The sequence below is a fragment of the Centruroides vittatus genome, unplaced genomic scaffold (assembly GCF_030686945.1).
Source record: "Centruroides vittatus isolate TY-2023 unplaced genomic scaffold, ASM3068694v2 contig_1079, whole genome shotgun sequence".
Lineage (NCBI taxonomy): Eukaryota > Metazoa > Arthropoda > Arachnida > Scorpiones > Buthidae > Centruroides > Centruroides vittatus.
Genome location: NW_027120694.1, coordinates 734,429 through 756,941, shown reverse-complemented (window position 1 = coordinate 756,941; position 22,513 = coordinate 734,429). Strand labels below are relative to the sequence as shown.

At 28.8% G+C, this 22,513-nt stretch overlaps 1 protein-coding gene across 2 annotated transcripts in view; it reads left to right on the top strand.

Annotated features, from left to right (window-relative positions):
- Window positions 1–22,513, top strand: part of LOC136974623 (protein CASC3-like) — an 82,223-nt gene that overhangs the window by 53,836 nt on the left and 5,874 nt on the right. For both annotated transcript variants that reach the window (XM_067269553.1, XM_067269558.1), the window contains exons 5-8: window positions 3,000–3,167; window positions 3,354–4,042; window positions 10,186–10,362; window positions 10,763–10,906. In XM_067269553.1, the coding sequence (XP_067125654.1) occupies window positions 3,000–3,167; window positions 3,354–4,042; window positions 10,186–10,362; window positions 10,763–10,906 (1,178 nt within the window). The remainder of the gene's footprint in view (window positions 1–2,999; window positions 3,168–3,353; window positions 4,043–10,185; window positions 10,363–10,762; window positions 10,907–22,513) is intronic.

The window sequence follows — 22,513 nt, the reverse complement described above, 5'->3', positions numbered from 1 at the left end:
TTTTACATTTAAAGGCGGACGAGCAGCCTATAAAGAAAGGTTGACTCTGCCGTGAAATTGTTAATTCCTCAAATGTACATTTGAAAGGACTGGATTGGAATAAAGACACATTTGTACGTATTGTCGTAAAAGAGTCTTTTTAAAGACTTCCTTGTAAAATTAATTTCTATCTACATTTGATTTGCTGATTTACATGTAGCGCCATATATTGGCAAAACATTTAACAAAATAATAAACTAAATCTAATTCTTACAAAAAGAATATAATTTAAAAAAATATATATTACATTCACTTAATTACTTTGACAATGATAGAGCTCAGAATAGATGCACTATCTCATTACTGTGACAGGTAGCATATAGCATTTGCCTGCATGGAATCAAAAGTGTTCCATGTGAAAAGTCTATAGTGAGTATATAAATATTTAATTTTCCACATCTAACAACTCTGCGCTTTTCATTTTGAATGGTACTTTCTTAATTCTAAAAAGTGCACTCTAGTGGCCGAATGGATAAACCACCAAACATTGTAGTTAGTCATGGGTTTGGGTATGGTCACTTGGCTGGCCATGTGGAGTTTTCCAGGGGCTGTATTCTGGTCACTTATCTCGTTTGTCTCTTTTTTCACTGACGAATGACATCAAAGCGAGAGACGAAATTCGTCTCTCATACACAGTGGCGATTCTGGTCGTTCGTAATGATCTTGTCTTTGTCGTTGATGTCACGATTCTATTCGGTTGATTATACATGTTCGGGTTATCTGCGCATGCAACACAGTATAGAATTTTAACCAATGAAATTGTAAAATTTTCAAAGATGTGGAGTACGTAATCATAGATCACGTGTCAAGGAAAGCACATGTTCAAATAAAGCATGTAATTTCGACGAAGTTATGTCTTTTGTTTTATAACGTTTTTACAGATTGTAATGTCAATTTGTCTCTTAACAAATAAAAATTTTAATAACCTAAGTTAGAAAAGCATGCATACTTAGACTTTTTTTGAAATATTACCATCTAATTTCTCCCTAACTATCTAAGTAAGATTAACATCATATTTGATAGTTCAATAATTGATGTTGGATAATTTTAAAAAAAATAGAATCAGTGTAGGTACTGGAAAAAAATCAGAAGCGTTTTCTCTCTCGAAATATTTTTTGCCGAGATACAGAACGTTCTCTAATACGATTGTACAGCGCAAATAGAATCCACTTGTCCATATTGGATATAATGAAATCGAGGCGAAAGACGGCAGACCGGTTGAATGACAACTATCCGTTCATCTCTGATAAACGAGAGAAGCGAAGAGAGAAAAAGTTGTCCAGAATCGCATTTAGAGAGACACGATGATCTCTCGAAATGTAAACAAATGATTAGCCAATCAGTAACCGGCTTGTGAGAGACGAGAGACGATGACCAGAATATGGCCCCAGGTTTTCTTCACGTTAATAAGACCTAAATAGGATTCAGCTTCCCATAAGAGTCTTCCTGGATGCACTCCCTATGTAGATCACACACATGTCACGTTCCCAAACTAATTCTAACAAGTGATTATTTATTGTGACATCAATTTGAGAACATCACAATGTTCTCAAATTTTTGTGGTGGTCTTGCCCATATACATCATACTTTTCTTGTTAACAACAGAATTGTGCCGGTTATCTAACTCCATTCAGGGAAAAATTTTGAATTCAAGTAACATGACTTCCAGTCCAAACCAGAAGTTCATATATAATTAATCTGGGCCTCCTGCCCCCAAGCTTTCCACATCTGGTCTCAACTTTCACCTATCTAACTCCTTCCTTGAGATTAAGGAAGGATGGACAGACGGACGAGATAACAGGTGACATTCATACTTTTCTTGTTAACAACAGAATTGTGCCGGTTATCTAACTCCATTCAGGGAAAAATTTTGAATTCAAGTAACATGACTTCCAGTCCAAACCAGAAGTTCATATATAATTAATCTGGGCCTCCTGCCCCCAAGCTTTCCACATCTGGTCTCAACTTTCACCTATCTAACTCCTTCCTTGAGATTAAGGAAGGATGGACAGATGGACGAGGATAACAGGTGAAATTTATAGATCTACAATTTTTCCAATTGCAACTTAATAATTTTTCTGTAAATCAATATTTACAAGGACATACTTCCCACATAGTTCATACAATCTGTTGCCAAAATGTAAACACTATTATCATATAAAAGCAATTTTTTCTTACATTTTTACAAGATTTTTTTTTATTTAAACAAGTTTTATATGAAGTCTTTTGGATGTTCAGAGTAGCAACTTTGATCACGTGGGGCCTATACCCATCCAACATGGATAACTTCAAATGTTAACAGTAGACCAGTATTAATTAGTAGACCATCCTCTCTTAGGCCATTAGCTGTTGACCATCCTTTCTTCCATGAGGAGGTCAATGACTACTTTTGGTTGAATTTACTTCAATCCCCTTTCACAACAGTCAGTCCTTTCTTTCTATTGGGCCAGCGGTATGATGGCATTCAAATAGGAAAATTACTTAATACAAGGTTACTGGCCTGCACAAAATACAATTTAAGTGGTTTTCGAGACTGCTGAGTTTAAATATTTGATCTGGGTTTTTTTTTTTTTGCGAAATTTGATTTATTGGCAGATTACCATTTGATATTCAGCTGTGAATGGTACTGTTTCTTAGAGCTGACATTAGGCAAAAATATATGTTAAAGAAATTGAGAAGGGTTAGAAGTACAAAATAATCTAATAATCTCAATCTTTATTGTTATTTTTGTTGAGGCGCTGCTGGACTCATCTGCTAGTATACAATTAAATCAGCCTTATTATAGCTTGATAATATGACAGATCATTTGGCATTAATTAAAAATCAAGTTTGTGGATTTATAGCTTTTATATATATTATAAAGAAGAATCAGAAATTTGAAAAAGAAAATGGAATATTTTGTAATTTATATGCAATGCTCTTAAACATTGTCATTATTTACTCTATTATTTTATTAATAGAGATAAAAAGAAGAAAAAATTATGGTTAGATGAAGGTAGATGGGGTCATGATATGTATCATGAAGATGAACAGGCTCCAAAATCTAGAGAAGAATTAATATCAATTTATGGTTATGATATTAGAAGTGAAGATGGTCCTCCGCGTGCCCGGAGGAGGAGGAGATATGGGTTAGTATGTTTTAATAAATTGACTATAAAAATTTATTATAATATTTTATTTATGTATATATATTTTTTTTATTTGAAATCTATTACAAAATTAAAATAATGCAGTTATATTATTGGTATTCATTAAAATATATAAAACTACAAATATTAAGTAAAATTTATAGTATTTCTTCAAAAATTTTTTAGGCGTGGTCCTACCAAGTACACACGTAATTGGCAGGATCAAACCGCTTACCAAAAATTACGAGGAATGACTCGTGGACGCATTGCAAACAGAGGTTTTAATAGAGGTAGAGTAAAGAATAATTATTCAGAACGAGAAGAAAATGACACATATCCATCAGATGATAATGCGGCCCTTAACGAGAAGAAAGAAGATAATAGTGAAAATACTGAACCAGACATTGTTATAAATGACAGTGATTTTCCTGCCTTAAATAATATAAATGAACAACCTAATGAAATTAGTATTACAAATACAGTTGTCTCTTCCGTTGAACATGTTTCAAACAATCATTCAAATTCTTGGGGTGAAGGAGAAAATGCAGGTAAAGTGCAAAGCAGAACATTTGAAAATTCAAAATTTTTACAAAAAACTAAAGAAGAAATAAATGAAAGTAGACAAAGTAATAAAGAAAATTATAAGCAGTCGTCATCGTGGCGACCACCAACAAATTATCGAGGACAATTCAAATATCAGTCTAGAGGAAGAAGTAGGAGAAGAGGTGGTAGCTACAGAGGACGTGGTGGTAGTAATAATAATAGTGACACAATTCTTACATCAGAAATGGAAAAGCTCTCTTTAAAGGATAAAGATAATCAGACAGCAAGGCGGGACCAGAAGTGGATTAGGAAAGATAAAACAGATCATGGAAGTAAGTATTTTTATTTTTTACGATATAAGACTATCTACATATACTAACAAAATCTAGTATACTCTAGGTAATGGAATGTTTGATAACATAAAAATTACATCTACCAATCAAGAAATTCATCAGATCACAGAACAATTTGTTAAGAATTAGGGTCGAGTTACATACAACAGTGACGTGCCGGTACAGTGACCATTTGGTGCAGTAATATTGATAAATATCACACATAGCCAATCACAGTTTCATCTAGGACACTTGTATGATTGACAGAATACAGATCACGTGTCACAGATGAAACTCTGATTGGCTATGTGTGATATTTATCGATGCTTACTGCACTGTACCAGCACATCACTGTTGAGTGTAACTTGACTCTTAGACTATTAAGTTTATTAATAATTGAGATTTGATATTTTTTTAATTAGATATGTTGGTATCTGTTAAAATTAAATAATTAAATTAATTTTATTTAAAAAGTTAAAGATATATCTATAAATTTATGTTATAATTGTATTTAGAAAATAACAGTGATTTATATGCTGTGTGTGAATTCTTAAATCTCTATTAAATATAAATATGACTTTAAATTCTGTTGGATATGTGGCAGTGTGTCCATATCTTTTTTTGTCCTTTTATTCTTTTTTTATGTTCTTTTATTATTTAATTGGATTTCTAAATTTATTAATGGATAGTGACAGATGGCTGAGGGTTAAAGTGTCAGACTACTGCTTTGGGAGACCAGGAAACAAATCTGGATGGGTTAAAAAAGACCCAGAATTTTTTAGGGAGTGCTCTGTCCTAGATATGTGAGGTCCTATCTCTTTCTACCTGTCATCTCGTTGTGAGCCCTAGCTAAACCTACAATGTACTTGATTTTTTTAAAAAACCATCTTACGATGGTGCTTGCTAGTGTTGTTAAAGAGCAAAGAGAGTCCAAAAAAGGGGGTATAAGTGACAGAAATTCATTGTCATAAGAATTTGTTAATAAATTTGTTAATGAAATTATTCTTAATCATATATTTGGAAGTTATGCTAATTTTAATATTTATAAAATTAAGATTGATTTGAAAGTTATAATACCACCAATAGGTAAGTCTAATATATAAGGAGTTTGATAGAAAAACAGCATATTCCATGTTGAAAAGTTTTTCAGAAACAGGAGGATTTATTTTTCAATTCACCAGCACTTTAATATGCAAAATTTTATTAATATGGATATGCAGCAAGTAATGTATGCAACTGAATTGTGAAAGTTTCTTAGAAGACAGATCGACGATGCTCAAATTCAAATTCGTTAATAACTCAGTTTTTACAGTTTTGTAGGATTTGCCATTTTTTCACTATGTTTCTAATTTATAAATAAACATTTGAAGATGTTTATTCAAAACTTTATGCTTTTTTAAAATGGATGCTAATAGTTCAATCTTTTATGTTGAAGGTATTAAAAATGTTAGCATTCGAATTCCAAATTTGTTTTATTCTTAGTGCTATTCTAATGTTCCGATGTTTGAATTAAATAAGTTAGTAAGTAAAGTTAAGTAAGTTACGTTCTATGCTTCTGCCAACTGTTTGAGGTAATTAAATGTTATCCAAGTAGGCCTTACTGTAGTAAATGTAAACAAAACCCTATTCACTTTAAGACTTTGCATTATCCATCTGTTTTTCAGTGGGAAAAAATAGTTGGAAAGAGAGTTTTTTAATGTAAATTTACTTTGAATAGCATTTAATTTTTTATAAAATTAATAATTTACAAGAACTGTTTAAAATGTCCTTTGCAGATGTGTAGAGATAATTTCATACAGTGACTTGCAAACACTGACTAACATGTATTCAGAAATATAATTTTTAACATTTAAAATAACAAGCTTTAGTTTGTTTGTTGATAACACAGGAGTAGAAAACAGCATTGGTGTTTTTTTTTTTGTACAGAAATGATAATCTTAATCTTATATCTTTTATCATAAGATATATCATTTCTGTACAAAATCAGTTTTGATTATTATGCATTTATTATATTAACACAGTATTGTATTGAACAGTGATGAGCAACTTTTACTGGATGCAGATTACAAGTGAACTTCGTAGGCTTGGTTTTTTTGGTTCCTGGCATTAAAGTGACTAACATACATTGAAATTTTTAGCAAAACTTTGTAAATTTAAATTCTAATTTCTTTAAGTCACGATGCAAAGAAAAACTTCAAAAATGTCTCTGGAAGATGTTTTTAATAAAAAATAATCTAAAACATCACTGATAAATGTAAACTGTGATTTGTATTATTATAATAATGAATTTAATGTTTATTTTTGAGTAGATAGATTTTGATTTGGATACAGAAAGATCAGCGGGACTAAATGGTCCTGTTAAATTCCTATGTCAAAAACATGATGTGAAAATGATAGAACTCAAAGTTTCTTTTGATTAATTGTGAAAAAATCTAATTTTATTTGTTTTTATTCATATATTTTTGTGCCTTTCGAAGATGGTGAACCTACATTTGTGACCAACTCATGCTGTCTGTCTGTCTTCTCTCTGTGAATATATATTGATGAAATTATATTTTTTTTAATTTTTTTAAAACTGTTTCAAATAATCAAGTTTCTAATGTAGTTTGAACTATTATTAAAATCAGTTTTAAAAAGTTTATAAAGACAACTTTAGCATCCATGGCTCTTTCTCAAAGCTATTGTTTCACCTCAGCATGGTGTATTTAAAGTGATTTTAAATCACTAAAATTTTAGTTAAAATTATACATATATATGTTTTAATTATTGTCTTATTACCAATGGACCATTTTAAAATTCCTACATAATTTTGCAGAGGTGTAGCCTCTAATAAAAGGTTATTTCTTCGATGGAGGAATTGTTACTGGTAATTGGACGTGATGAAAGTGTGAAGGTGACTTAGTTTTCTTCTTTATTTTTTAATTATCTACTTGAATGTCTATAGCTCCACTCAAAATTTTACCATTATTTTGTGCCTTCAGAAATTGTGGATTTTTAGCAAACACATTTTTGAATTTCTCAAAAATGTGTTTGCTAAAAGTCCACAATTTCTCAGTTCCTACATTTCCTGTAACTGCTTCTGCTAACATTGTTTTCATATTATGTAAGCGTGCAGCAACTTCACAGATATCTTCCATTACTTGTTGGAACTACCTATAGTTATTTGAATAAAGATTTGCTGCTTCTACCCACATCTCTCAATGTGTGATTGCTGGTTCTGGTGGTAATGATAAGCCCTTTTCTTTATCAATTGACTCTCTGGAAGATGTTTTTTAAAAACATCTTTTCACCTGTAAAATAACACCACACACTTCATCTTCAAGTTAAACTGTATCAAGAGCAATACATACAAGCTACATTGTTTATCATTGTTGACTAATTTGTTAACATGTAGATGCAGCTTTCATTTTCTCTAACTTTATGTAATCTATATCTTACAAAAGTAATAAGTTTCATATTTGGAAAGATCTATAGCATATGGTATATGGCACATCCATTCTTGTAATTTCATCTGCCTTCAAATACACTAGAACTTTTAGTCTAATCAGAAAGTATAATAGATGAATATGAAATCTTAAAATATATTAACTGCGTAATGTGTGTGGCACTTAAGTGCACTCTATGTTCTCACTGGACATTTTAACTTCGGTGCTTTACTGGTCTATTATATTTTTGAATTCAAATACTAATTGGTTAGTGTTGATGACTGACTGTTACGATTTCATTAGCACTCAGTAATGGACTTATGTTATCTAAATTTCAAGTTTTGTTTATATTCAATAGATTTAAGTGTACACAATTAACATATTAAAGAAGAACATAAACAAACAACAACAACATGCAATGTCATCAATTGGGAGCAGTCACACTTGAGATATTTTGTCCAAACTTGTAAATTAAAGTACAAAAGAAAGTTGGAAAAATAACTAAAAATGAGGCAGAATGACAATAATTGCATAAAAGTTGCAATAGTGAGACAAACTGAAATAAATTGCACTTTAAAACTTTGGATTTTGAACCTAAGACAGTGATTTAGTCTGGATACTTGATCCATATATTAGCAAACAAAAGTTGCAATATCAATGAAATGTGAGCTTTACTATTAATTGTAAATAAATAATTTTCAGTTCCATTGAGTTTAAATAGTTTCATTATGAATTGTTAAAGCAAGATTTAAAAGAAAAATCCTTGTAACTACAAATAATTCAAAAAATATTTTTTCAGGAAGAAAAACGTTTTATACCTTACATAGTAAAATAAACAGCTTAAATTCTTTTAATCAGTTCATAGTTTTGATAGTTACAGTAGAGCATCATTTATCTGAAAGCTGATCAACCGAAACGTCGGTTAACCGAAAGCGTTCCAGTCGGACTGTGTCGTGCCGAATCGAACGTTTTTGATACTAGATTAACTTCCAAAATATAATTTTTTTGTTTTTATATTTTTCAATATATTTATTTTGTTTGTACAAAATAAAGAAATTAATTTTTAACGATACAATAGCCACGATTATTATTTTAAAAAATTTATGTAAGGCTTAACATCGACGAAAATTCAACGCGTAGCGACACGCAACGGAGAAAATTTTGAACATGGGATGGGTTAATATATTTTTTTGTACATAATCGGTTATCCGAAAAATAAGTTATCCAAACAGCCCCAGTCAATAATTGATTCGGATAAACGACGCTCTACTGTATTAAGAAAAATGTCTTATGTTTAGCATTCCATATATGGAATTTATTTAATGGTGTACTATACATCAAAGAACTTTATTTTCTGTTATAAAAGTAATATTGTAATAATTTTGTTACATTTGTACAATATAAATTTATGATAAAATCTTGAGGTAAGTTTTGTTCCATCTTCTAATACTATGTAGCGTAACTACTCGACCGCTTGGCATTTTTCGTCTTTAATTTTTTATTTGGTTTAGTTTACTAGTAATTTTATTGTTAAGATGATGTCTTATGTCTGTTATAAATATAATGAAAATAAATTAATTTCTTTTATTTGATTTATATTAATGTTTAATTCCAAAAGACAATCATTAATTTGTTCATATAGTTTTCAGCATTCCTTAATACATTGCATAAATTCGTCTACCTGTTCAAAATTGTTTTTGAATAATTTAAAAAGTGTTATTTTAGAATGTTTGAAATCTTACTTCACAGATTAGATATAAATTTCAAAATTAAAATGCAATTTTGATTTACATTTTAAGTCTGTTTACATGCCATATTTTATGGGATATAAGATGCAACTTTTATCCGAAAAAGGTATCATAAAAATTGCCCTACATCTTGTGAGTGAAAGTAATGTTATCTGATAGATGGATGAATTTCTCCAACAACTTTCAGTTTGTTTATTAAGTTACACAATGCAACACTTGGGTGATCTGCCTAGGGAGGATGCCTTCTGGGAGGTCTTTTTAACGGTAACTTGCCTCTATTCAGGTGTTAGGCATGAAGAAAACCCGGAAAATTCTACATGGTTAGCCCGTCCTGGTGAGGTGCATACCCAAGACTGAACTCCCAGTATTCAGGGAACGGAACTGCTTGGCCACTGGTGGGCTCCCAACAGCTTTCAGTAGGTTACAGTAGGTAATCTCTACCTAGTCCGTCTCTTGAATGAAAATGTTATTGTTTAATTAAACATATTATTTGCTATAGCTAAGCAGCTTTTGTATGTATTCATGTAGAATATTTTAACTGCAAATGACGTTTTTTATATTTCTCCTTTCTCCCAATAAATGCATATTTTAATTTTACCTTTTTGAAGCAGAATACAGTAAAATTTTGGAGCCAAATGCAGAAGGCATGGTTGATTCAGTTAAATACAATAAATACCTATCTTCCAAAATATTCTGTACTGAAATGGGTGTGTGTCTTATATGCCATAAAGTATGGTATTATCATTATGATTATTTAAGCTGTACAATAAATACAATTCTATATTGTGTGTAAAGAAATGTAAATATATATAATTTTATATTAAAATTGAATAAGAATTAAATTAAATAGCCAGTACTCATATTAATTTATTATATACTGAGATACTAAATGATAATGAATTCAAGAAATATCACTGTTACTTGTTACTTACATGAGAGTAATTGTATTATTATTATTATTTTATTTTAGAACCTCCTATAAACAATTGTCAGCAAGAATCATATAGTTCCTCAACGACCGGAGGTGGAAGCGATCTTAGTGCCACCCGTCCAAAACGGTATTCTTCACTCAGGCAGCGATCAGTTGCAGATCCACCTGTTTATCAACCCACTCAAACTACACTACCCCCTCCTTATTACGACGCAAGTATGTTTAATAAATGATGATTAATAGTTTATTAATGATTAAAATGTATTTTAATTAGGTAGAAAGAGAGGAAAAAAAATTAAAAGTAATACTCTCAGAATTTATTAAATTATGATTATGAATTGTTATTCGTATATCTGTAATTTAATAAATTTTATAACATTGTTTAAGTTTTTGAAATTGTAAATCATTTATTAAATGTTTAAAAATCCTGAAAAAAATGTGTTGAAATTGAAAAAAACAAAAAAAATATATATATATATATCTATCTATATATATTTATTTTACTTTGTATTGATGAAATGAGTGTAATTTAATAAATGAAAATAAAAAAAGTTTTCACTGCATTCATTCTGCTGCAACAATATTTTTTTTCCTATTTATCTACAACCATTATCAGGTTATCAAGCTGCCTTGTATTCAGCTACTGAAGCTTTGCCTCCAAGTTCACCTCATCAGACTTCAACCAGTCCACCAATTCCACCAATGTTACCCACTGCCCCCTTCCAAAGTTATGCCACTGCCTCTTATCAAGAAACTTATGGTAAGAATTTTTTAAAAGACATTATTAATGGACAGAAACATATACCAAAATGAAATGTGGATCTTCTAAACTATTTAAAAAAAAAAAAAAAAAAAAAAAAATCAGATGTATTCTTTAGACTTAGATCAGCACAGTTTGTTTATATTTATAATATAAATTATTTAAATATTTAAAAGTAGTAATATTTTAATTTTGTTTACTTTTTCCCGTCTTAATACTTGAATTCTGACTTTAAATTGAAATCAGTAAAATTAAACGAAAATATGTGTGTATATATGCAAGTTTTAAAGTGGTTTTTGAAATTTTCAGCAATTATTATTACTTAAGTGCATCATAAAGCTGTCATTCAGTTCACAATAAACACATTGAAACTAATGCTTAGTCAGTATATTACAATGAGGACTGAAAGACATATAAGAAATAAATAATATTATAAAAGTTAAATTTAATTATCAATTTCTTCCAGTAAAAATATACAACTGTTTTCTTTCCTTAATTTTTAGCAACAGTGACTTGTAATAGACAAAAAACTTTATATTATTTGATGAAATTAAATATTTAAATTATCATCATCTACTAGGATTTCTGTGTATTAATAGGACCTATTATACTGGTGTGATAAATTAGACAAAAAGAGGTAGCAGTAGTCAAAATTAAAACAATGTTTTTTTTATTTTCATTTGTTTTGCCTGAGCATAACTTTTTTTTGTCTTTTGGACTCTTAATCTCTCTTCAGCAGGTTTACAATGATCTAAAAATATTATACAATAAATTATACCCTTATAAATCTACAATAAATTTACAATATACAGTGATACGTTGGTTTTCGTCGATAATCCGTCCAAAAACAATCGTCCAAATCTGAACCCGACCAACACCGATGCAATTATTTCTGTATGAATCAATGTAAATCCTATTAATTTGTCCAAAATACATACCAAAAACACATTTTATAGCGAATAAATATAGTGTTTAATACTAAAAACAATAAGGAATTAATATAAAATGAATATAAAAGACTAATGTAAAGAATAAATGAACATTTAACATAGAATTTAACATGGCATTCAAAGGGCTGCTGGCTCTGGAAACTTTCTTTGGTCCCATGATGGAGCTGAAAAAAGGAAAGCAATGGAATTGTCTGGCTAGAGGTGAAGGGTAATGCTCACACAATGAGAAACAGTGCCACACTGAGCAGGAAAAAGTGTGGGTTGCCCTTTGTTTTCACAAAATTAGCAGCAAGGTCACACGAGCATGCTGACGAAAACTGATAGAAATTTTTTGTGGGAAAAATTGACGATAACCGAAGTCAACGAAAACCGAGGTATTACTGTATCTGAAAACTTTAAAACTTACAATAAAATGATAGAAAAGATAAACATCAAAAGTACACCTTCCTTGCATCTGATTTTCATTCTGTAATGGTTAAGTATTCTATTCTTCCGAGATTTTTAAAAACTTTTGGAGTATAGCTTTCTCTGTAAGTATAACTATTCCATGATAAGACCTATTAATATGCAGAAGTCCTAGTAGATGATGATAATTTATATACATTATTTTTGCTTTACAAAAATCATTATCTGAAAACAAAATGAACAATGCTTGCTTTATTTTTTCTTTTGCAATTTAAGATAATCTACTTTTTTAATTTTTTTAAATAAAAAAAAGAATTTAAACTTATCTCAGATTTAATAATAATCCAAATTACAAATTATACACAAAGTAAAGATCTTTGGTTTTTATAAAATGTTTTTAACTTATTAAAATACAGTTGAATCTGATTAATTTGAACTTTATTAATTAAAATTAATGGAGAAATTAAACCCAGTATTAATTAATTTTAAAAAATGCAATTAATTCAAATACTTTTAGTATAAATTTGGATAACTCGAAGCTAGTACATCTCACATTTCCATAACGAAATTCTAAGAGATGAGTAGCACATGCTCAACTGATTTATACAAAGTGTGTAATTTGGGGATCACCCAAAGTGCATATTTTGTAAATCTTCATTCTGTAAACTCCTGAGGCATGGATGAAATTCTCATATATTCAGTTATGATGTTTGCATCTAGGTCAGGGGTGGCAAATCTATGGCACATTTGCCCAAAGTGGCACATAAGAGAAATCATCTGGCACGTAATGTATCATATGATTTCTGTTCTTTTCAATCTTTTCTGTTTATCACCTGATCATCCTTTTCTCAATCAGATTTTTTACAATTATTCAAATTAAAGCATATTCGTTTAATTCCTTTAATTATCATTATTCGAAGTCTAAGACTTTGGCACGCACTAACATTTTTAAAGCTAAGTATGCTTACAATATGGCACGTGGACTCAAAAAGGTTCACCATCCCTGATCTAGGTAATAAAGTTGTGTAACTGTGTTTTTATGTTACAGAGGGAAATATACATAAGTTTATCTTTAGCCTAAAAAAGTAGAAAATAAAGTAAAATACAATATTTTCAAAGAACACAAAAAGCTGCTAAACATTACAAACTCGAGGAAAACTAATTTAATTTTTAGAAACGAATAAAATCAAACTTTTTTGATTTCTCCTTATGTTCAAATTAAAAAGATTTTACTGTATTGCATTTGACAAATCTAGTCGAGTTTATTTTCAAATTAAACTTAATATTTACTGTTTAGTAGAGTATTAAAATTGTTCCGTTTCGGCTTTTTATAGAAATTTATCAAACTGGACAAAAACAAAGTTAATTCAAAATATTAAAAAAAATTTCTAAAAACTTTATTATTATATGTTCAATTGTACATAAATAAAATTGCTTAATTTTAGGAGAAAAACATTAGAAAAATCATGAATTTGAATATGAAAAGACAGTTTAATTTCTTGTTTTCACAGTCAATTCAAATTTTTATTTGTTTTTATTTTAGATAAATTTGCCAAACTTCTTTATAATTTCTATGAATGTTAACACCATTCAACTTTCAATCAGAATATTAACATCTTACATCATTGATTTTAATTAAAACCTGTGAAAAATATTGAAATTATTCATAAAATTTAAGACTATTCTTAATTACAGCATGGGTGGAAAGTAATTAGACATTGAGAAATTGGTATAATTTTTATATTTCTAATGCAAAGTTGATGAAAATTATTTGAGATGTAGCGTATTAAATGGAAATAATGATATATACTTTAAAATTCAGTGTAGGCACCGGTGCAATACACTGTTGAAATGCTTTTCTGAGGTCATGAATTGGATGGACGGCCACTTCTCTGTGTATCTGCAACTGAACCTATGGTCATTTTAGCTTCAAATGACAATTCTTGATTGTGGCATGATGTCCGATCACCATATGCTATCATCTCTGTACAGAAACTACACTACTGATTTCCACACTTCATAGCATGCAGCAATCTTCACTCGCTCCTGAACAGACAAGCAGTCGGCCATATTTATTGCCACTGTGTATGTAGACTCTCCCAGTCACTGTCCACAGCACTGAAAATTATAAAATTTGATTGATTGATGTACAGTACATACATGCAAATTTTATTATGATTGCATTATTATTACAGAAGTTATAGCAATTTCTCAATGCCTAGTTACTTTCCATCCACTTGTACCTATATTAAACATAAGAAAACATGCTGAATGTTTCTGATTTTTAATTTTTTTAATTTATAAGATAATTTTTGTTTAAATTTCCACAAATGTTTTCTCTTTCTGTATTAGTAATTATAAAATAAATTATTTTAAAAAGCACAGTGATTACTTTTGAACATATAACATATACAAGTCTTGAGTTTCTTAATCAAACTGAACTTCATTAAATATGTTTTTTTTGTGAATATAATAAGAATGATTACACAAACAAATTTAGTGTATTGATAGGCCACTGTTTTGTGTTAACATATAAAACAATGCCTATCTTTAGACTAAATTTGTGTAATTGTTGTTATTGTAACCTGATTAAGGAGGAATATTTCCGAAACTTTCATTTGGTTTATTGAGAGAAGCAATTTTTGGATTTACTCTAATCCCTTTGTATATATTGTGTATATTTAAATGAGAATGGATCAGAGAAAGTAGAACACTAGCTAAAGCAATAATAATAACAATAAAATGAATGTTATTAGTGTTCTACTTTGTGTATATTAAAACTAAAATCGAAACTATTTTTATTGAAATTATGATGATTTTTTTTGTCATTTAAAAAATAATCGGAATTTAGACTGGAAGAAGTGAATAGTAACCCTAATAATGTTTATTCTAGTCTAAATTCTAATCTATATTAATGTCAACATATCTTATAATTTTAATTTTAAAAAAGATATATTTATTAGTGTGAATAAATTACATGAAATCATTTGGATATTTAATAAAAAAAGACATTAAACTTTTACTGCACTAAACATTTTAAAACATTATTTCAGACCAACCTGATGCACAAAATGTTTTAAGATGTTTCTCCTCTTGTACTTAGCATTGGAAAGAATTTCGAGTTAGAAATTACATATTCACAGTCACTCGTATTTTAATTTAAAAAGATGAAGAAATTTAATTATAAATACAAAAATGTAGTTTAAATCTATAAATAAAAGAATTGTGAGTACAGTGTTTCATGTAGAAAGAAGTGTTTTTCTAAATTTTTAATTACTATAGTGGAATATATATATATATATATGCATCAAAAATTAAACATAGTATTGGGAGGGAAAAATTGTAACAAAATGTTGAGATTAATTCATATCAAATAATTATGCGCCTTGTGTCATTCATAAGAAAGTAATTTATCATTTGGGTTTTTTATTAATTTTAACCATAGGCTAATGTATACAAAAATGATATCTTTCATTAGTGCAAATCTTGAAAATATTTGCTTTAATAAAGGTACAGTAATAATACATTTAAAAACTTGTAGAATAAATTTTATATTTGAAATTTAAAACAGTTGAATAACAATAATTAAAACAAACAATGATTTTTTGTGCAAATGTTTCAAGAATAAAAGTCTATTAATTTAGCTATAAAATGTTAATATATAAAAACAAAACATTGTACTAAAGTATGGAGAAATCAACATAGATTTATTATATTTCAACTACTATAAATATAAATCTCAACTACATAAAAACTAAATTATTTTTTTGAGAAGTCAAAAAATATTTTGTTTTAAAAACATTTTTGAATTTATAAAGATGAAAACTGTTTTTCCTTCTCATTTTTAAGCTGAAGATGGAAGTCTAAAGGTTAGTTCACACTGAGCGAATAGCGAAAGCGAATGGGAAAAACAAAATGCAATTTTTATTCGCCTAGCGAAATTGAACTGCACAACTAAAAGCGAAAAGCCATTGAAAATTTTATGCAGCCAATCATTTGCAAGCGAGAGAAAACATCATCTTGAAAAACCAAATAGCCACTTTTGATATTCCATCGTTAACCAAGTTTGCTTATTTATTGAGAAAGAAAGATACGTCAAGAAGAAAACGATGCTGGGTGAGAGAAATATTAAAAATCCTTGAATTACAACATTTACTCTAATGCAAGGGAAAGTTTCTGTAGCCATCTTGAAAACAACAAGAACCACGTGACAACTAATGGGAATATGATTGGTGGCAAAATTTTTTCGCTAGCAAAAAAGCTCGATAGTTCTGAACTTCGAAGCAGTTTGCAAAATGGTAAAATTTGCCGGAAACAACATCGTGTCACTCTGTTTTTCGCTTTCGCCAGTGTGTGCTCAGTGTGAACTAAGTTTAATTCTTTGAAAAATTCTAGAAATAGAAAATTTCTCCGATTCCTTTAACTAAATAGATTTTATACATTTAATGTACAATTTTATGTTTCTGAATTTTTATAGGAAATTTAAAAAATTATTCTTTTAAACTAGTTTCATTTTGATCTTTTTTAAATGTATGCCATATAGTATTTATATTATAAAAATATAAAATTAAAAAAAAAACAGGAAATTCACAATTCTTTTATCATGACATTCATGTTTATAATTCAAAATCAAATGTCAGAGTCAGAAATTAATATACATTCATTTACTCAAAATGTATACTAATTGATTAACTTTGGTTCTTGATTATGGATTATAAATACAGATTAACAGCTCAGCCATCCAGTCGTAAATAAAGTTATTTAAGACTTCCACTTTGATAGCCATTTGTGTTCAGGTTGGATTCTTAAGAATTTTTCATGAATGATTAGAACTTGTCTTTAACTACTCAGCCACTCCAGTGCAATGAACCTACCATGAACATGAAAATAAATGCTTTCCTGATACTCACTATGCAGAAAGAATTCATTTAAAATATATAATTTTTTAATCATAATGAGATTCTGTATTATATGAATTCAGTTATTGTTTTAAAACAAATCTTAACGTTTATCACTTTATCCGAACTTGGTTTATTTCATCATTAAAATACACACATTTCTTAATTTTCCATTACTGTTCTTTCAAGTTATATTTTTACCTTTTTTATTCATGCTTGTTTATTCTCTTAAGATAATTCATTTTAAAAAGATTTTTACATTATCATAAAAATAGTTATTCAAAAAGAAAGATCTAGCAGTAAGATATTCCAATGAACTATCTTGATTATTCAAAAACTTAATATATGCGACGAGTTTATCAATGAATACTGTTGTATTGTCATTAGAAGCAATGTTAGAAAATAGATTCTTGTTTCCCCAAGTGAAAAATTTTTGAAACAAACTATAAATATATCATCACACTTGTATATATACATACATGCATATATAATTTTATACTCATTAAATATTAATGTCTATTAACTACAGTTCAATTGTGTAGAGAAAACAATAAAATATTTTACAATGAATAATTTTGTAATAAAGTATACAGTCGAGTTGCGCTCTTTATTACAAAATTATTCGTAATAAAATATTTCCTTTGTTTTCATTACTTCTTTTAAAGCAGATTGTTAATAAAATATTTAGATCTTGCTAAGAAAATTGTTTTAATTAATAAAATTGCACAATTTTAGCATTAAATACAATGTTGCTGTTAGAAATATTGAAAACAATCTATTTAAAGTTTATCGTCATATCTCATCCACTCGGGGATCGAATGTTTTAAAGGTATCATTTGTGTCCGATTAGAATTAAGTATGTGTTGTTTTTTATTTTCAGTAAATATTTGATATCATTAAGTATTAAAGGATAATTTTTTTATAATTATGAATGATGACTTTTGAACTTCAAAAGGAGGAAAACTTTTCTAAACTGCATTTGGAAATTAAACATTTTTTTATTTTTTCCTCTGAACTAGATGATGGCATAACTGGCTTTAAAAACAAAGCATATTCTTTGTTCAATGAATCATAAATTTCAGTATTATTTATTTCCGTACAATGATTTATTTATATAATTACAGTAAAACCTTGCTTTGTAGCTGCCTTTGAAATTCACCTGTAAAACTAAATAAGTTTTAACATAAATCAAACTCCATCTTGGTGGCCACTTAAGGAGCCAAGATAGGAGTGTCGTTGGGTTTATCTTCATTTACATGACCAGCCGTACAGGACTCTCCATCTTTCTAAACTCAACACATTGTTTAAAGCATTTTAAATGGAATTGAACTTTGTTGTAGTTTTGGAACAGTTCACTGAGGTCCCTCTGACAGATGATGATTAAATAAAAAAATCTTTAATTAGTCAAGTGTAAATCATCTATAGAATTTAATAAGAATAAAGACAATTCAATATTAAAAAAACAGTTTTATATAAAATCTGATTGATTGTATTTTGTAAAAATTTAACTACAGAGATCAACAATGATGGTCCACATAACTTGCTACACTTAATAAAGAAAAATATTTTAATATATAATCCTGACATAAAAGTCTGTTTAATTATTAACACTTTTTTCAACACTTGGACACTTCTGCATGTTTAGTGACTTCTGTTTAATAATTTTTTCTGACTTCTCTTGTTAAAATACAAGGAAATTCAGACTTACTACCATACCTGAATGAATCCTACTGCAAACAGCTTGCATTCTCTATACATATAATCTGTATTTCAATATTCTCTTACTCAGTGTTAATACATTACATAGAGATAGTGAACCTTTTGGAGTCTGCGTGCCATATAGTAAGCATGTTTATCTTTAAAAATGTTTATGCATGGCAAAGTTTTAGATTTAGAATAACAATATTTAAAGAAATGAATAGAATATGTTTTAGTTAGAATAAATGTAAAGAAGCTGATTGAAAAAGAATTATCAGGCAATAAACCAAAATCATGATACATTATGTGCCAGATGATTTCTCTGATGTGCCACTTTGGGTGCACATGCCATAGGTTTGCCATTCCTGTATTACCTTGTATTAAACTTTGAATTACTGCAAAGGATTACAGTACAATGTTAGATAAATTTTTTTTCTTTTCTTTTATTTCTTATTTATATAAGCTGTATTAAACTTTTAGCAAGATTCAATATGGTATTCCAACTATAGTTTTCTGTGTCAATTTTGTCATAGCATCACCTTATGTGACCAGAAATTGTATATCTAAAGCTGGCCAAATAAAGTGAGGTTTTACTGTATATTTCTTTTATCAACTTCATTGAAGTCAGTTCATAATTTAATATGAAACAGTTATATCAAACAATAAATATTTTTAATCAGATTATATGAACAAACCATTGATATAGAGAACAGTTAATTGTTGGATAAAAATTTTATATTCAGAGCTGTCATTTGTTAAGCAATCTATTAAATATTATAATTGAATTTTTTGTAATTTTAGTATAAATTTTATTCCTAAATAATGTCCTTCTATATTAGTATTAAAAATTCAGAATCTAAATCAATGTTTCCCAAACTCTTCTGACTACTGCCCTCTTTAGTGCATATTTATTTTGTTTTTAGTTTGTTTCTAAATGAATTTTTGTCCCCCTTGCTTTCTTGTGATTTCCTGAGTCTTCTATCACCCTCATGGACGTGGTAGGATACTTTGATAATCACTGATCTAAATTATATATGTTTTTGTTGGTAATTACAGTAAGGTCTTGTTTTATGTAGGGGTTGCACATCAGCAGCTACCCCACAAAATGAAACTTTGCATAAATTTGTGCTCCATTTTAAGTAGTCCCGGATACTGCATATTTGACAATTTTGTAACCATTTACAATTAACAGAAAAATGTATATAGCAGTCTTTTAAAATGTTTTACTATAATGAATAATGTTGCACAGAGAACAAATTTTACTACACTGTATTGAGTACAGGTACTCCTCACTTTACGACCTATCTGCTTAAGACCAATCGAGTTTCGACCTGCAATTCGGGGAATCCCCTTTCTCAGCTTGAGTGTCTATCAGTGGCGAATGGTGACATGCACACTAAGTGTACTATAATAGGCTTGCACGTACTATAATTGTCTTATAGTACTATAATAGTCTTTTTATGAATAAATTTGAAGTTTGTTGCATAATTTGTATAATTTACAACAATCCTATATTCCCGGTGCAAGCTCCTCACTTATTGATTAATTCACTTAACAACATAGTCGTTGGAACGGAACTCAGTTGTAAAGTGAGGCGTACCTGTATACCATTTAAGAAAAATATAAGCAAACCAAAGTATTCGCCACAGTGAATAGCATTTGGTAGTTCTGTGTGTTAGGAATGTTGCCAGAAGCTGGAAAAGCACATTTACCATCTGTAAAAACATAATGGTCCTATGTAAAGCAAGACCTTACTACTATATATTTAAGTATAGAATTTATTCATAAATACAAGAGCCTATTTTATTAAAAATTTTCAAAGTTGTGTTTGTTTTACATTATTATATCTTTAAAGACCTATGTTAAGTGAAGTTATAATTGACAGAGTATCACTTTTATAATAATATGTGATTTATGCTATTTAAAAAGTTATAATTTATTTAAATTTAGAATTATTTAATCTAAATTATTAAATTAGTGTTTTGGGGGACTTTTTGTCTTCATCTTCAGAAGTAATTAAAACTTGAACTTGTCTCATGAAATGAAGATAAAACATTATAAATAATAATTGTTTCTTTAATAATTAGATATAAAGTAATTTGATAGAAGTAGGCAGTTAGGCTGCCATTTCATGATAATTTTAATAATTATCTCTCTCTCTCACTCTCTCTCTCTCTCTCTGAGTGCCATATCAGCGTCGGCGACACTTGGCGTAGGTTAGTAAGGTGGTTAATAATGCGCCAAGGTGTTTCTAGGGAAAGTTATACCCAGAGTGGTTTCCTGTTGCCCTCTCTGGTTAATAATTATAAATAAATTAATTAATTTAAAATAAATTTAATTTAAAATATTCTCGAAGAAAATAATCACAACTCCTACTTACTGTTTAGTTGTGTCCTACTTACTATGCTACTCGGACCTTCAGATACTGACCTTTGCTTCCAGAATTATTAATTTAGAAATAACCATACTGGTCATGCACAGTTGTCAACTGGGGTTGACTTTAGCACCCAAGCTCTTCACATTTCTTGTAATATTTGTTTCTTGAATATAATTGCAGCAATTCTAACCAAATACTGGATGCTTGACTATGTTGTCACTTCTGGTTTAAATTGTTTCTTAAAGAATGCTTTATTTATTCATTATAAACATCGTATTGGTTGTTTTTTATTAAGACGCAGTAGCTCTACTAGTTGTTTCTGTTAAGCTAATAAAACCAGAAGAGGACACACCTTAACAGAAATCATTTTTGGTTAAATGAAAATTAGTTAACACATGAAAACATGCCTTATATTAGTGTTTTGAATATTTTTAACATAGAAAAGCCTTAATTTGGAGTCGAAATGGTTAAAACCATAACAAAACAAAGCAGCTTCTTATATTCATCCTCAGGGAATGTAAACGGAATCTGAAAATATTAGGGTTTGTGTTTTAACTGTTTTGACTTTAATAAAGCAGTTTTTTTATATTTTATTTGAACTTTTAGGGTGTTCCTGAGTATTCTATTACATTATTATTCAATATGGATGTGATTAATGTGGTATCAGATTGTGATTTTTATTTAAAAAGAATGCATCTTTGTAAATAAATTTTGGGGCCAAACATACTTGATTATCAAAGATTTTCTATTATTTCTTTCCACTTAAATTCTGTAATAGATTTAATTGATATAAATATGCTTAATAATAATTGTGAAATTATTTAAAAATTCTAAAATCTGGAAAGTGTTAATTTTTTTTCAATGGTTAATTTTATTGGTTTTTTTTTTTGTAAATAATGAATAATTTCCAATATTTTAATGTAATTCATTGAATTTTATATGAAAATGTCAGCACTTTGAAATGTAAGTAGTGGTATAATTGAAGAGTTCAGTGGAAAAGTGGCATATTGCAACTCAACAGAGTTGTTTGAAATATGCATTCCTAGTTTAGTTATATTTACCTAGTTATTTGAAAATAACTTTGAGTTCTTTGATAATTCTGCCAAGTTAGAATATACTGCTTTTCCACTGAGTCCCTGAATTATGTTTTGAAATTATCTGCAATTGAATTAAATTGAATAAATAGAAACATAAATAAAACATCACTGTTGTTATCTTTATATAGTTCAAAATATAAAACATTCATAATTCAGACAATTTGATCTGTTCGGAAAGTTTG